At 48.4% G+C, this 13,967-nt stretch overlaps 1 protein-coding gene across 1 annotated transcript in view; it reads right to left on the bottom strand.

The window, feature by feature from the left end:
* The window catches only part of GRIN3A (glutamate ionotropic receptor NMDA type subunit 3A), a 64,402-nt gene extending 59,102 nt beyond the window's left edge, over window positions 1-5,300 (bottom strand). The window contains exon 1 of the mRNA XM_065745192.1: window positions 4,587-5,300. Coding sequence (XP_065601264.1) covers window positions 4,587-5,300 — 714 coding nt within the window. The remainder of the gene's footprint in view (window positions 1-4,586) is intronic.
* Window positions 5,301-13,967: the final 8,667 nt, after the last annotated feature.

Here is a 13,967-nt window from a genome sequence, read left to right as displayed (position 1 = left end):
TGTGTTAAAAAAAAATTAATGGCTCTAGGAGAGCAGAATACATTAGGTGGCAGTGGAAAAAGACTCCCACTTAACAGCAGATCTGTAGTCCAAACCATGAAAGTTTTAAAAGCAGAACAGCACTGAGACCTCTGTCTGAACAGACATCAACAGAACATCTGTTTTCATGCTATTTCCATATTTTGTCTCTTCATTTCATTTTTTTTTTTCTCAAGACATTTCATAGAATATCCTGAGTTGGAAGAGATCTGTTGGGATCACAGACTCCAAACAAATCACAAATCTGAGGTGCACAGCCACTGTGTGCCATACAATTTATGCAGTGGGGTGAGAAGGGCTGGTGATCCTAAGGACAACTGAATGCTTATTGCTCATCTGTTCAGTACGTGGTACGAGCTCCAACACGTGGACCAAGTCAGATTAGTGATGGTAGCATGAAATACCAGAGGCTGCAGCTAGGTGTATGTTTTGCAGTCTCTCCTGGACAACGAGATATCATTTACTTATTTATTGCAGACCAGAAATATGTTTTCGATGCAATTATGGCTTGAAGGAGGAAAAAAAGCATCTGTGCTATCAGCTGCACAGCTCTTCCACACCTCCATGCCCCTATTCTTTTAAAAAGAGAACTCAATCCCTTTAAAGTTAAATGTTAATGGTCACTTTCTTTTAGAGCCTGTGCTCTAAGCACGGGGTTGCTAATTTGTCAGGAAACTCACTGTTCAAACTAAAACTCTTGACTTGATTTATGTATTCTTTTTACCCTCTCTGAAGTCATTGTAGTGATCAGAAGAGTTGCCAATTCCAGTTACTCCGGAAACTAGATGAAGTATGGACAGGCCATGCAGGAACTAAGATGATTCAGATTTATTTTGTTCTGTTTTGTTGCTCTGCAAAGAATCCTTCTAATGCTAAAAGACATTAGCCCTACTGATTTATCTGAAGTCCCCTGAAAATAGTCCATTAGTTCTGAAGTTCAGAAAAAGCTGCTGCAAACATTATCTCCCTTGTGTTCTTGATACTATCACCTGTAAAATAGAAATTACAGGCTATCCTTCCCAAACTCTTGGCTCTGTACTACAAATGGTATCACTGTATTTATTTGTGGTTCATGTTCCTTTACTGATGTTTGCAATTTCCTCTCTGGGAAAATTACTAATGACATTAGCAGTATTGAAAGGAAAAGTGTATGCTATGGAAAAAGTAAGGTAAGTAAGTCCTGCCTCAACGACATCAGTCTCATGAGCTGCTGTCTCCAAAATGATCTGTCAAAGCTTCAATGCTATCTACATTTGTGTTAGCAATAAGGAAATCCAGTGGTTTTCTGCTTCCTGAATGATGGTGATAAACTGTTACTTTTGCTTACTGAGAGTGTTAAAATTTACAGGACTGACAGTAAACTCAGAAAAGTAAACAGCTTTTTCCAGGCCACAACAGTGTCTGGATTTACTGTCAGTCTATGTTAGTCACTAAATCACATATACAAATCACACTGAAAGAAAAATATGTCACATTTTACTTTGCAGAGCATCCCTTGAAGCTGCGTGTGTGTTCTGACACACACAGCCCTCAGCACTGTTATCTCCGTGACAGTTGTTGCCAAGTCACTGTTAATTGTTGTGGGGGAACGCTGTTGGCTTTGTCATTCTCTGAGCTTCAGAAGAGGTGAATTTAATGAAGAACAGACATTAAAAAGATGCTCAAGACACAGCATTCAAAAGCCCAGCTTTGACGCTTCCTCTTGCTGTCACACGTTTGAAGCACACTATCACATGTGATGGAGGCAACAGTCAGTGCTATTAAAATGAATTTCAGTTCTAGATCCTGGTCCTCTTCATTTCAAGCACTGTTTTGTGCCACGATATGGAAGACATACTCAGAAATCCATACAATGAATATCTGCTTATTATAAACTTCCATATGAAATGGAAGTTGTTAATGGTCAGCGGCAGCACAACTGTTGTACTTACATGTTCCCATCATGGCTTAATGTGGAAAATGAGACCTTGCTGTTCCCCTAAAGCAGCCCTAACAAAACAGAGGAAGGGCTGCTAGGGCAGCACCTAGCAGATGTTGCATTTGTTTGCACGTCTGCAACATTCCCAATATGACAGGCGGCAGGCAGTGCTCTTCAAGGACAAACACACTACAGGCTCAGTGCTATTCCTGTTGGAAAGCCACGGGCCTGCAGGCCATGCCCTGGGGCATGCTGCAGTGCAGGAGTGAGGAGAGGACAGCCCTGCCAGGCAGAGCAGGACGGGAGGCTTCTCAGGGCCGACGGCTCTCACACCAGAAACATAATCACAGAATATCCAGAGTTGGAAGTGACCCACAAGGATAATTGAATCCCAACTCGTGGCTCCACAGAGCACCACCCAAAATTCAAACCCAGGGTCTGACAGTGGTGTCCAAACAACCCACAAGCTCCAGCAGCTTGGTACCTGTTCCAGGGCCTGACCACCTTCTTGGAGAAGAGCGAAATCGCAGCCCTCAATACCTTTCATGACTTACCCTCTCTAAAAAACTGTCTGCTCAGCGTAACTAGTGACAAAATCTATGTTATCTAACCACCGTGACACCTGCAATTGTCTGCTCTAATGCTGCCAGTAGCCAGAAGTGGTCAGCTTGTGGCCCTGGGGCTTTAGGCCTGGAGCTACGAGACGTCCAATCCACACCAGCACGGGATGGAGGGATATACAAAACCCCTGCATGGGGCAGTAAGCCATCAGAGCTGCCCAGGCCAACCACACTGGCTCTCCCAGTTCTGAGCTGGTGCTGGAAATCCTGCAACTCTGAGAAGCATGTGAGGTGAGGCCTCCAGGGTTCGGCTTGCAGAGCTTGCACATCCTATCTTGGAGATGTGTATTACCAGCTGGCCTTTAAATACAGATGAGACTTTTTAAAAGCCTTGAAGAGTGATTCTTTTTTAAGCTGATCTGAAAACAAAACAAAAACCTCAGCACTTCAACGCCTGACTTTAAACCTGTTTGTTTCACTGTCACGGAAGACAATGACATTTAAATGTCTGCTTAAGAACAAGGTCCTGATTTGGACAGATTTATCCAATGAAAACAGTTGACTCCCCACTGAGAACAGTGTGAAAGTTAAGCAGGAACTGCGAAGTCTGTGAAAGGAATGGTGACTCTGGTCCTGCATGATATGCATTTCACATATGTTGTGTCCTCAGGCAGCTTCAGATGAACCTAGCCCCATCTGGCACAGAAGAGAAAATAATTCTGATTTTAACAGGGCAAGGAGATGGTTCAGGCTCTGGTCCTCAAGGAGCTTCAGCTGTTGGCTCAGGTACAACAGGGAATGTAACTGCAAGGTGGGCTGGTGTCACTCAGCTAGCTTGGGCGGTACTGGCACCAAGCACGTACAGACAGTGGTACTGGGTGATACGGGTCATACCTGAGTCTGTGCATCATCTGTAGAGAAACTTGTTACCTTTCTTGCCGAGCTAGAGAAAACTAGCAAAGCTCAGAGCAGCATGCAGAGGTCACACCTCCAATTAGCTGTTTTCCTAGCTCTTCCCCTACCTTTTCTGTCACAGTCTTAACACTGAAAAATGTACAGAAAGTATTGATCCAGGCTGGGATTTCAACTTTTGCAAAGAAAACTCAGTTGGTGATCTTTTTTTTTTTTTAAATTCTGAGTACAAAGCTGAGCTTTCTCCTTCTACATAAAACAACTGCTCCTCTTGGCTACTTAAATGGCAGCTTCTGCCATCTTATCACAATTTCCTTTGCGTGGGCCACAGAAAAGGGTCTGTTCTCTTCCCAATCCTTCACCTGGACATGATTTTTGGCACTGAGCCTGCGTTTGCACCACACTGAACCACCACTTTTTCCCAGCATTTATAACACAACAATGCCACCTTCACATGGCATAAAACTCAGCACCCCCAGGGACGCTGCATCTCGGGCAGTTAGGCACTGATTTTTGATGCTATGACTTCAGCTGCACAACCAAACGCAGATGCTGTCAGACTGTAGTTTCTACTGCTTTAGCCAAGTATTTCAGTTCTTCACAAATCCAAACTAGCAGTGGTGCACAAACTACAAATGCTCAATGAAAAGCCTGAACAACTTCCCTGAAAACTGTCACTGGTTGAACCAGCAACAGATATAAACAAACACTGCACAGCATTCTGACCGGTAATAAATAAAACAAAATAATAAATAAAAATATTAAACTCCCCCCCCCCCCTCCTTTTTTTCTTTTCTCTAACGATTCTCTTTTGGTAGGGCAAGCTTCTCCAAAAGCCAAGTTAAGCTTCTCCAGATCTCCTCTCACACTTGCACGGGCTTCACCGCAGGAGCCGCTATCACATCTCAGCCCCGCAACTCCGCACGGCAAAACACGCCGCGCTCGCAACTTCGCTCTCACCGACGAGTTGCCGTCTCCTGTGCGAGGAAAGGATGCTCGGCCCCCGCCAGCACGGGGAAAAGATGCTGGAAGGGGGGAGAGAGCTCAGAACGGCTCCCGTTCCCCACGCCGGTCCCGCTCCCCGCGCCCCGACCGCGGCCCCTTCCCGCGGGGCTCTCGGGGTGCGAACACCGCACTGAACCCCCATAGCTCCTTACCGGGCTCCGCCGGGGGAACTCTCCCAGCACGATGCTGACCACGGGGATGCGCAGCGCCGCCGAGACGAAGTCCAGCTCCAGCATCTCCCCGCGGCTCTGCGGGAAGGCGAGGATGGCGGAGACCCCCTGCACCACCACGGTGTGGCAGAGGCTCTGCAGGAAGGAGACGGGGTCGTTGCTCCACGAAGCGCTGGGGGAAGAGAAGGGGAAGAGGGGCAGGTCGCCCAGCCCCGCCTCGATCGCCATCACCACCTCCAGGGACAGGTTGTAGGGCAGCAGCCCGGACACGCCGTTGAGGTTCGCCACGGCCAGCAGCAGCGCGTCCCGCGGCGAAGGAGCGGGAGGCGGCCGCCGCTCCCCACCGCCCCCGGGCCGGCGGCCCCGGGTCCCCGCCGCAACCTCCCCCTCGGGGCCGCCGCCGCCGCCCGCCGCCTCCCCGCTCCATGGGGCGGCGGGGCCGCGGGGCTGCAGGTGGGTGGCCCCCACCCTGACGGTGTGCCCGATGCGCCGCAGGATCTGGCAGGGCTGCGGGTGCGACGCGGAGCCGGGCACCGCCGCCAGCACTAGGGCGCAGGGCGGCAGCAGCAGCAGGCACGCCCGGCGCAGGAGCCCGCGCACCCCTGGCCGACACATGGCCCGCCGCCGCCGCCCGCCGCCTCCCCCGGCCCCGACCCGCCCCGCCTCAGCCGACCCGCGAGCGGCCGGCAGCGGCATCAGCCGCGGCGGGCGAACCCGGCGCAGAGCCGCCCCCGCCGCCGCCCATGGGGGCCCCCGCCGCCGCCGCGCCCGCGCCCCCGCCCCGGGGCCGGAGGGAGAGGGGAGGGGGGGGGGCTCAGCCCCCGGCCCGCCCCTCACGGTGCCCGGTCCGCAGCCGGACGGCCCCGGGGCGGCTTCCGCGCCGCCCCCGCAGCGGTTCCCCCTTCTCGGTGTCTCTCTCTCCCCGCGCCGTCCCCCGGCCGTGTCTCAGCCCGGCTCCGCTCCGCAGCCCTTCGGCGCGCTGCCCTGCCCGGCTACGGAGAGAGCGAGAAAAGTTGCCGGGCGGTGGGGCTGCGGGCGGTCGCTGGGCTGCGCTGCGCTCCCACCGGGAGGGCCGGCGAGCGGCTCCTCCCCGAGCGGCCGGGACTTGTAGTCGCCGCCGCCCCCGCCGGCAGAGAGCTGCCCGCACGGGGATGGGGGGAGCGGAGGATGGAGAGCTGCGGGGAGCACCCGCTCCCTCCTCCGGGGGCGCGTCCCGGGACGGCCCCGACGGACGCAGGAGGAGGAGGAGGGACGGGCGGGGAGGCTGCAGAGGGCGCGGTGTTAATGGGGGGGGGGGAGGTGTCGGTGCACCTCTGGGGGCATCGCTGGGTATCTGCGTGCGGCCGCACTGCCAACGCGTGTTTTGCAGCGCGTGGGACTGCGCTCAGCGAGGCGTGAGCGCTTCCTCCGGTTGTTTCTATGACGGAGAACACCTTTCTCCCGGCAGAGAGAGAGGAACGGAGACGCGCGAGCGTGTCTGCGAAGGTCTGGGAAAGTCCCCGCTTCGACTCAACGCCGTTAGTTTAGTTCAGCTGCCAAGCGAGCCCGAGGTGCGATGCTCCGCAGTGTGCCCGCGCTCCGTGCTCAGCCCCAGGACCCAGGAGGGGATGCTCCCAGCTCCGTGCTGACCCGCTGCCGCCTCCTGCTCCCAGGAAATCTCCCTAAAGCCTCAGCTCACCTCCCCCCCACCACTTCACAGCGTAAAGCGCTCTTCTCGCTGAACGTTCCTCCGCTCTGCCTTTCTTTGAACTTTGTTTTCCATTAACACGCAAAAAAAAAAAAAAAATCCATGTCTAAAAGGAAACAGTTATAAAAAGGATGTGGTCACTGCCCTCTAACAGGTCAGTGAGGCGCTGGCACAAGGTGTGCAGGGAGCTGGTGGATGCCCCATCCCGTCCATGCTAAGGTGCCACAGAGTGCTGTGCATGCTCCGTGTGTGCACTGCTGACACTAACAGTGAGACAGTCCTACGTTAAAGGAGAGATTCAATAATTACTCCTCTTTCTCCTTTCTTTTGGTCATAGAAGAGAAAAATCACTTTTTTTGTTGTTTTTGTTTTTTTCTTCTTCTTTTTTTTCCCTAAAGACACAACAGCTGGTTTTCAGAGTTACCGGTATTGGCATCCTTTTTCTCAGGTTTGAAATGCCTGCTTAGCACATAATTTCTCTGCCATGTAGCTCAGTAGTAACCAGTTCTCACTGGGTCATGCAGAATTTGCTCCAGTGTGAGAGAGGATGTTTTTGTGGACCACAAGTGGAACCATCAAGTCTTTGAGACCCTGTGGTTTCTAGTCTAAAATTCAGAGTATGACCATGCGGTACTGGGGTTGGGACTACTGCTGGAGGCAGTTCCTGCTGTGGAGCTCATTTCTGAGCCCAGCACATAAACTTCAGCAGAGCACAGGCTGCAGGTGATATCCATGACCAGGCTGCCCAGGGAAGTGGTGGAGTCAGTTTCTCCTGAAGATGCTCAAGAAATGCTGGATGTGGCACTCAGGGGCATGGTTAGTGGGCATGGTGGGGGGAGGGTGACGGCTGGACTTGATGATCGTAGTAATCTTTCTGACCTTAATGATTCAGTGATTGTTTTGATTTGAATGACTTCAGCGCTGTACAGATTTATTATTTATAGCAACAAATAGTTACTGGTTTTCTTTGTAGCCTTCATTTTTACTCACATAGTCCTGATTATTAATGAAGTTCTACACAAAACCAAAGCACTTCCTCATGGACTTGACTGGATAATAATCAAACCCTTACATGTGCTGTTCTTTAAGAGGCTGACATATTTGTAGAAATTGGTCTGAGAAAGGACATAAACTTTTTCAGAGTGTACACACACAGCATTTGGAAAGTTACACAATCGATTTTTGCGTGTCTTTATTTGCACAAACAGGCACGTGGAAAAGAGGCACAATTTGGTCTGATAAAAGGAATTTGAGACCACCCAGAGTCAACAGCACCCTGCTTTAGAGTCTCCCTCCTCCAAAGCAGAATACATTTTTCAATTTTGACAGATGATTGACTTTTTTTTCATCACTAGACTCAGAACTTCCTTCTGCTTTCCCCTTCCCCATGGGGGCTGCAGCCACAGCATCTGCTCTGCTCACCCTTCCCAGCTGAAACAGGACCAGGCAGATTGGGGCGGGCCCACTCTGAGTCAGCCATCCCCTTGGGTAACCCTCAGCACACAGCACTGGTGGCACTGCCTGCTGGGGAGCTGCAACCACGGAAAGCACTCAGTCTCCTTATCCCTTAGAGCTGGGGAAAGCCCGTTAGCGATGAAAAATGCGTTGGGAAACTGATTAAAGTCGCTGCTTGTGTTTCTCTTGCTATTGCTTCTCCAGTTGCTTGGTGTGTTGTCATTTCTTTGTTAGTTTGTGTTCTGGGATGCAGAACAATTGTCCTCTGTGTATCACGGCATCTTTCTGCAAGGCCTGTTCCCTTCAAGCAGCACAGCCTGCTTGGAATAAGGCAGGCTGCTTGCACTTGGCAGAGCATGAGAGCCCTTTGTTTCCACTCATGTTCATCTGCACCTTCTTCAGAATGCAGAAGTCACCAGCTGAGATGCAGGGCATCACACACTACCTCTACCTCTGGATGGGATGAGGGACTTATTATGAAGTCTGAAGTGAAATTCTTTTTTCTTTTTTTTCTTTCTTCCCAATGATGATAACCATCACTGAAAAATGAAGATTAGGGGAAAACCCTAGCACAAGTTGCTCAGAGGCTGTGGGGTCTCCTCCAGAAGCCACCTGGATGTGGTCCTGGCACTCTGCTCTGCGTGTCCCTGCTGGAGCAGGAGCTGCGCCTGGTGGACCCAGAGGTCCCTGCCAGACTCAGCCATCCTGGAATTCTGTGAAATATCAATGTAAAATTAATGTAAAACTTACTTTCTCTCCAACAAAGAATAAATTACTTTTCTTCTATTTATATGTCCAAATTAATGTAAATACAGTTTCATACATTCCAACATGCCATGTTTTTCATTTTAATTGCCATTTTAAGGAGGAAAAGAAGAGGCAAAATAAAAGTCCTGATGTTTTTTGCATTCCTTCCTCCACAAATCTTTTTCCAACCAGAAGTATTTATGTGTTTGCAGATACTTTCAGATACCCAAAACTGCATTAAGCATGTGAAGTAGGCTATTATACTTGAAGAGCTTGCCCCAGTGCTGGCCTGGTATGATCCCACAGCACACAGCTGCTCCAGATTCTTTTGCCTGCAGATTTCCTGGAGTAGGCAGGCCTGCTGTTGGCTCCCGACCATCTCTCTGAAGTGGAAGTGATGCTCACAAGTCAGGCCAAGGTATTAAGGTGCCTACAGCGGACTCAGCTCTTATGTGAGACAGACCGTTTTCTGTTGCCAGAAGGGGGAAGTACGATTGCAGGTGCTCTGTTAATGTGAGCAATCCAGTCACTCATTTTACTGCTACTTGGGGGAGGTGGTGGTGTATATCTTCTCAAACAAGCAGCTGTAAAGCCTTCTTGTATTATTATGTATTATTTTCATGCTATCTACTTTGACTTTGATGTTTTGTCATGTTTTCCTCCTTGCTGGTCCACCTGCAGCCCTCCTCGTTATTCTCTCAGCTGAGATACATTAACCCTGGGCAAAGCCATAACTAGTACTGACGCACCTTAATAATCTAGTTGAGTACAAAACCTCTGGATATGACTCCCTGAAGCTTCTGCCTCTGCCTGTAGCTGCTTTTATTTTTGTCTCTTCATCTGTGTTATCAAATCTCCCATGTTGTTCTCTCTAGGTTAATATGATGGTATGAAAGCAGCTTCAGTAGCAAGGAGTGGGCCAAGCACTGCTTATAGCTTCACAATGGATGCTACAGTGAGAGAAGCTTTAGGAGACCCTCAGTTTAGAGGGATGCTTTCCTGAGGATCCAAGAGCTGGTTTAATGTAAAGTCTCGTGCAGCTTTCTGAGTCCTGGAGTCATAGAATCATATTTGAGTTGGAAGGGACCCTTAAAGGTCATCGAGTCTAATTCCCCTGCAACAAGTACCGACACATACAGCTAGATCAAATGCTCAGAGTCCAGTCCAGACTGGCCTTGAGCATCTCCAGAAATGGGGCTTCCTCTACATCTCTGGGCAAATTATTCCAGTACTTCTCTTTTACTACTACTATTACCTTTTTTTTTCTTTCCTTTTCCTTATATCTAATCTAAATCTCCCCTCTTTTAGTTTGAAACCATTTCCCCTTGTTCTGTCACCACAGACTCTACTAAGGTCTGTCTCTTTCTTTTCTGTAGTCTCCATTTAGATATTGAAAGGCTGCTCCCTGATCCCCCTGGAGCCTGATCTTCCCCAGGCTGAGCAGAGCCAGCTCTATCAACCTGTCCTCACAGGAGAGGTGCTATATCCCTTGGATCATTTTTGTGGCTCTCCTCTGGACATGCTCCAACAGGTCTATGTCTGTCCTGTATTGAAGACTCCACGTCTGAATGTGGTACTCCACACAAAGTCTCACATCACAGAGTAGATGGAAAGGATCACCTTCCTCACCCTGCTGACCGTGGGCCTCTTAAACTCTACCAAAAAGCCCCACTAAGTGCCAGAAATGTGTCAGAACTGAGTCAAAGAGGAAGAACATCATCCACAGGGCATCATTAAGGAGGAAAAGTCATCTGCCCTGCTGGCCAGCTTCTCTGTGCTGTGCTGGAAGCCCTCAGTAGAGAGAGAGAGAGCACAGAGGGTGTTGTGTTCATAAACTACTGCTGTGAATGCAGTGACTTTTTTTTCTGGCTTTTTGTTAGCAGGCAGGCAGCTCTTCCCTTCCCCAGCTGTTCTTTCATAGTGGGAGATTTTCTATCTTAGTGCAACTCAGGGTGTTATTCATGAAACCTGGATTCCATCAGACCCTTGTAGGACCAACATGGATTTAATGCAACTTTGCCTGTATATTTTTGCATCTGTATTCCAGGATGACAGCCATGTTTGTGAAAAATGGAGGAAGCAACAAGAGGAAAAAGAGAAAATATTCTTTGAAGTTCATGTCAACATTGTGTGCAGTGTCTGTATCATTTGCGTAGGGAAGTCAGACAGGCACCTTACCTCTTAACAGAGCAAAGGCATCATTTTTAACAAAATGTCAGTGCTGATTTGCTGGCATTATGGTGTCCTCTGCACTGCATGATTTCCCCCACACCTCTGCTCCAGATATACGGTTATTATGGGCTGTGTGCAGCCTTTGTGCTGCTTTGATTCATTTCAGAAGGCCACTTAGTGTAAATGCTCAGTAAAGATGAACGAAGACCGTTTGACTTTCAGGCAAACTCTTCAATTTCCACCAGAGGAGGAAGGCACCCCCCACCATGTGGCCCTGGTGGGATCACATATTTTTTGCTGCCTCTGATCTTGGAGGTGGGAGGAGAGAGATATCACAGGTGCTTATCAAAGTTACATGGTGAGGGCTGTGTTAAAAACAGGAAAAGACTGCATAAGCAAACTCTAGAAAGGCCACAACAGCATCTGTGTAAGAGATAATTCACCCAATTTGTCCAGCTAAACAATTCTGTCAAGTTTACCGAGGGCTGCAAAATTGGCAAACTGCCTCATCTCTTCTGCAGCAGCAGCATGGGCTTAACCCTTCTGCTTGCCTGTTGGAAGCACTGAATTTGCAACCCTCAGGACAGGAGGGAGAACCTTGTGTAGATTTTCATCATTAACAACAATTTCTGATAGAGCAGAAGTGAGTTGGACAGGAGTCTCCTTGCCAGCTGCAGACATGACTGCCCAAGGCTGCACCAAGGGATGTGGTCTAGCAGGAGGTGAGCATCTGTTCCAGCCTCCAGCCAAGCTTCCTCCTCAGCTTTCACCAGAAGGGAGAACCTGCCTGGGGCTGTGTTTTTCACAATTTTCATCGCATTTGCATGTTTTAGCAAGAGCAACCACACCTGTTGATGGAGCCCCTGCCTGGCTGTAAGGGTGTTGGTCTCCCCAGCAACTTGCTTTTTTTTGAATTGTGTTGTGTGTTTGTGAAAGGTAATTGATTCCTTAAAAGTTGCTTCTTGCTGAAATTTCCCTCAAGATATGGCATACCGAGAAAGAAAAAAAAAATGAAAGAATCAAAACCACCCTGTTGAACACACAGGCATAGTGCTGAGCTTGTGATTTGAGGAACCCCAAGGAGAGACCATGCACATTGCTCACTCTTTGCTTCAGTAGGAAATGTCCCAGGAGGTACCTAGTGTCAGCTGTGCATGTGTGGAGGAGGGCAGTGAAGCTGTGATGGGTCTGGAGAAACATACGAGAAGCAGCTGAGGGAACTGGGCTTGTTCAGCCTGGAGAAGAGAAGGCTCAGGGGAGACATTACTGCCCACAAGACTGGTCAGAAAGGGCTGCCCAGCAAGGTGGTGGAGTCACTGCCCATGGAGATATTCAAGAAACGTGGATATAGCACTCAGGAGCATGGGCAGTGAGCGTGGTAGGACTGCATGATCTTAGTGGTCTTTTCCAACCTTAATGATTCTATGATTCTATTTGATCTATCTGTTTGGAATCAAATACCCTGAAAAGGGTGTGTTCATGAATGGGGATAAGAGTCCTCTGCATCAAGGAGGAATTCAGCTGTTTGTTCCTACGCGTGTGGGTTCAACAACAGGCTGGTGTTTGATCTGCACTGTAGTCTGAATTACAATTAATCCCTCTTCAAACTGATATCAGGAAAAACATATGTGATACCAGTAAACATCTTTGGAGGCTAAACAATGCAGGAAGTTGGCAGGATTAGGCTCACATAGGATATTACGGTGGCAAAAGGGAAATGACTGTAAAATGCTGACACGTGCGATAAAGTACAAGTGAGAATGGCATTCACCCAAGGTCATGTTTTTAGAAGGAAATAGATGAACTGAATGTGTGGCATTTGTTCAAGAGAACCTTTAAATAATGTGATGCTGGATGCCCTCTTAGTAAGGCAGCACAGAGGAAGCAATAGTTAAATCAGAAGTGTACATGTGACAAATGACAAATGAGTTTTGTCATGCTCCAGAAGCAACCTAGGAGTGGAGGATTTAAATATCTGCTCAAGAAAAATGAAGTCTGATATATTTTTAAGAACAGAAGCTTCCTTAAACAATATGCTCATGAAAACCCAGAGTGCTACCACCAGCACCAAATTATTCTCATTGCAGGAATGGGCTGCGTTGGAGTAAGCACAGGCATTTTTAACATGATGGTTAGCAGGAGGTAGACATATCCGATGAGAAGAATGAGTAAAGATATCTTAGGGTTTATGATATAATCCTGGGCTTGGAAACCGTGGTATGCCTTCCAGGTGCATTGCGTAGGTCTTCAATCAGTTTCAGTGCCTTGTTACAAAATGCAGACTTCAGCACTGCTCTGGATCCTCACAGTGTGACAAGCAAGCATCAGGGTGTACATGGTGAGACACCATGACACACCCTTACACATGGTGAGACAACACACTCTTGTGTGTAAAACATTAAAAAATAGAGGAACATAATGGCAGCATGCGGAACAAGATTTAGCTTTTCTTGTGTCTGAAGCCTCGTGTATTCCGACCTCTTGACAAATAGCCATGGAGAAATGCACAACGGTAATTAATAATTACTAATAAATATTATTGTTGTTGTTGTTGTTATTTTGTTATAAGCATTGAAAAGGAAGACAAAGCAACTTGATGCACCTGGAAGGTTAATTATTAAGTAATGCTCTTCTAATTAAGTTAGCTTGAGTTTTACATTCTTCACTTTAAAAGGATTTCTGTAAGAAGTGTGCTGGGTTGCTATGACCATAGACAACTCAGGTGAGAGGCTGGTAATAGAAAGAACTGTCATGTGCTGGTAACATCCATAGCAGGGCAGCTCCTCTAAGTGAGCTGATGTTGGGAACGAGGGAATGTGCTATCAACTATGTGTGCCTTTAGGAATGAAGTAAGTGGAAATTGCAGAGCGTGCAGGTGCTGTGAGCTCAAATGCTTTTCTTCCCTGCTTCTAATAACTCAACTTTCATCATTTGCCCCTGCAGCTGAAATGCTATCACTGTTTTGCCCCTGTATATTGACCTCCTTAGGTGTACTGGGGCAGTTAGGCATGATAGAGCAGGAGCAAGCTGTGCACTTCTGTGGGTTCATCAGTGACAGCAGGCAACTTGGCCACTGGCTGCTCCAAACTTTGATGGCAAAACTGCTTTTATAGCTGGCCAAGGCTGATGAGAAATGAAAAATGTGGAGGCTCTTTGGAATGCAAATCAGATGCAAAGTGTTTGTTCCCTCCTGCCTCAGACATTTCCTGCAGACAACAAGAACTGTAAAAACATCACTTGGGAAAATATTATTGTGGTTGATGCGTTTCAATATAAACAGGAAAGATGTTCTAGCATCTCAG

Source organism: Cyrtonyx montezumae, unplaced genomic scaffold (assembly GCF_038088225.1).
Source record: "Cyrtonyx montezumae isolate F1298 unplaced genomic scaffold, pur_monq_1.0 scaffold_34, whole genome shotgun sequence".
NCBI lineage: Eukaryota > Metazoa > Chordata > Aves > Galliformes > Odontophoridae > Cyrtonyx > Cyrtonyx montezumae.
This window is presented reverse-complemented; position numbering and strand designations above follow the sequence as displayed.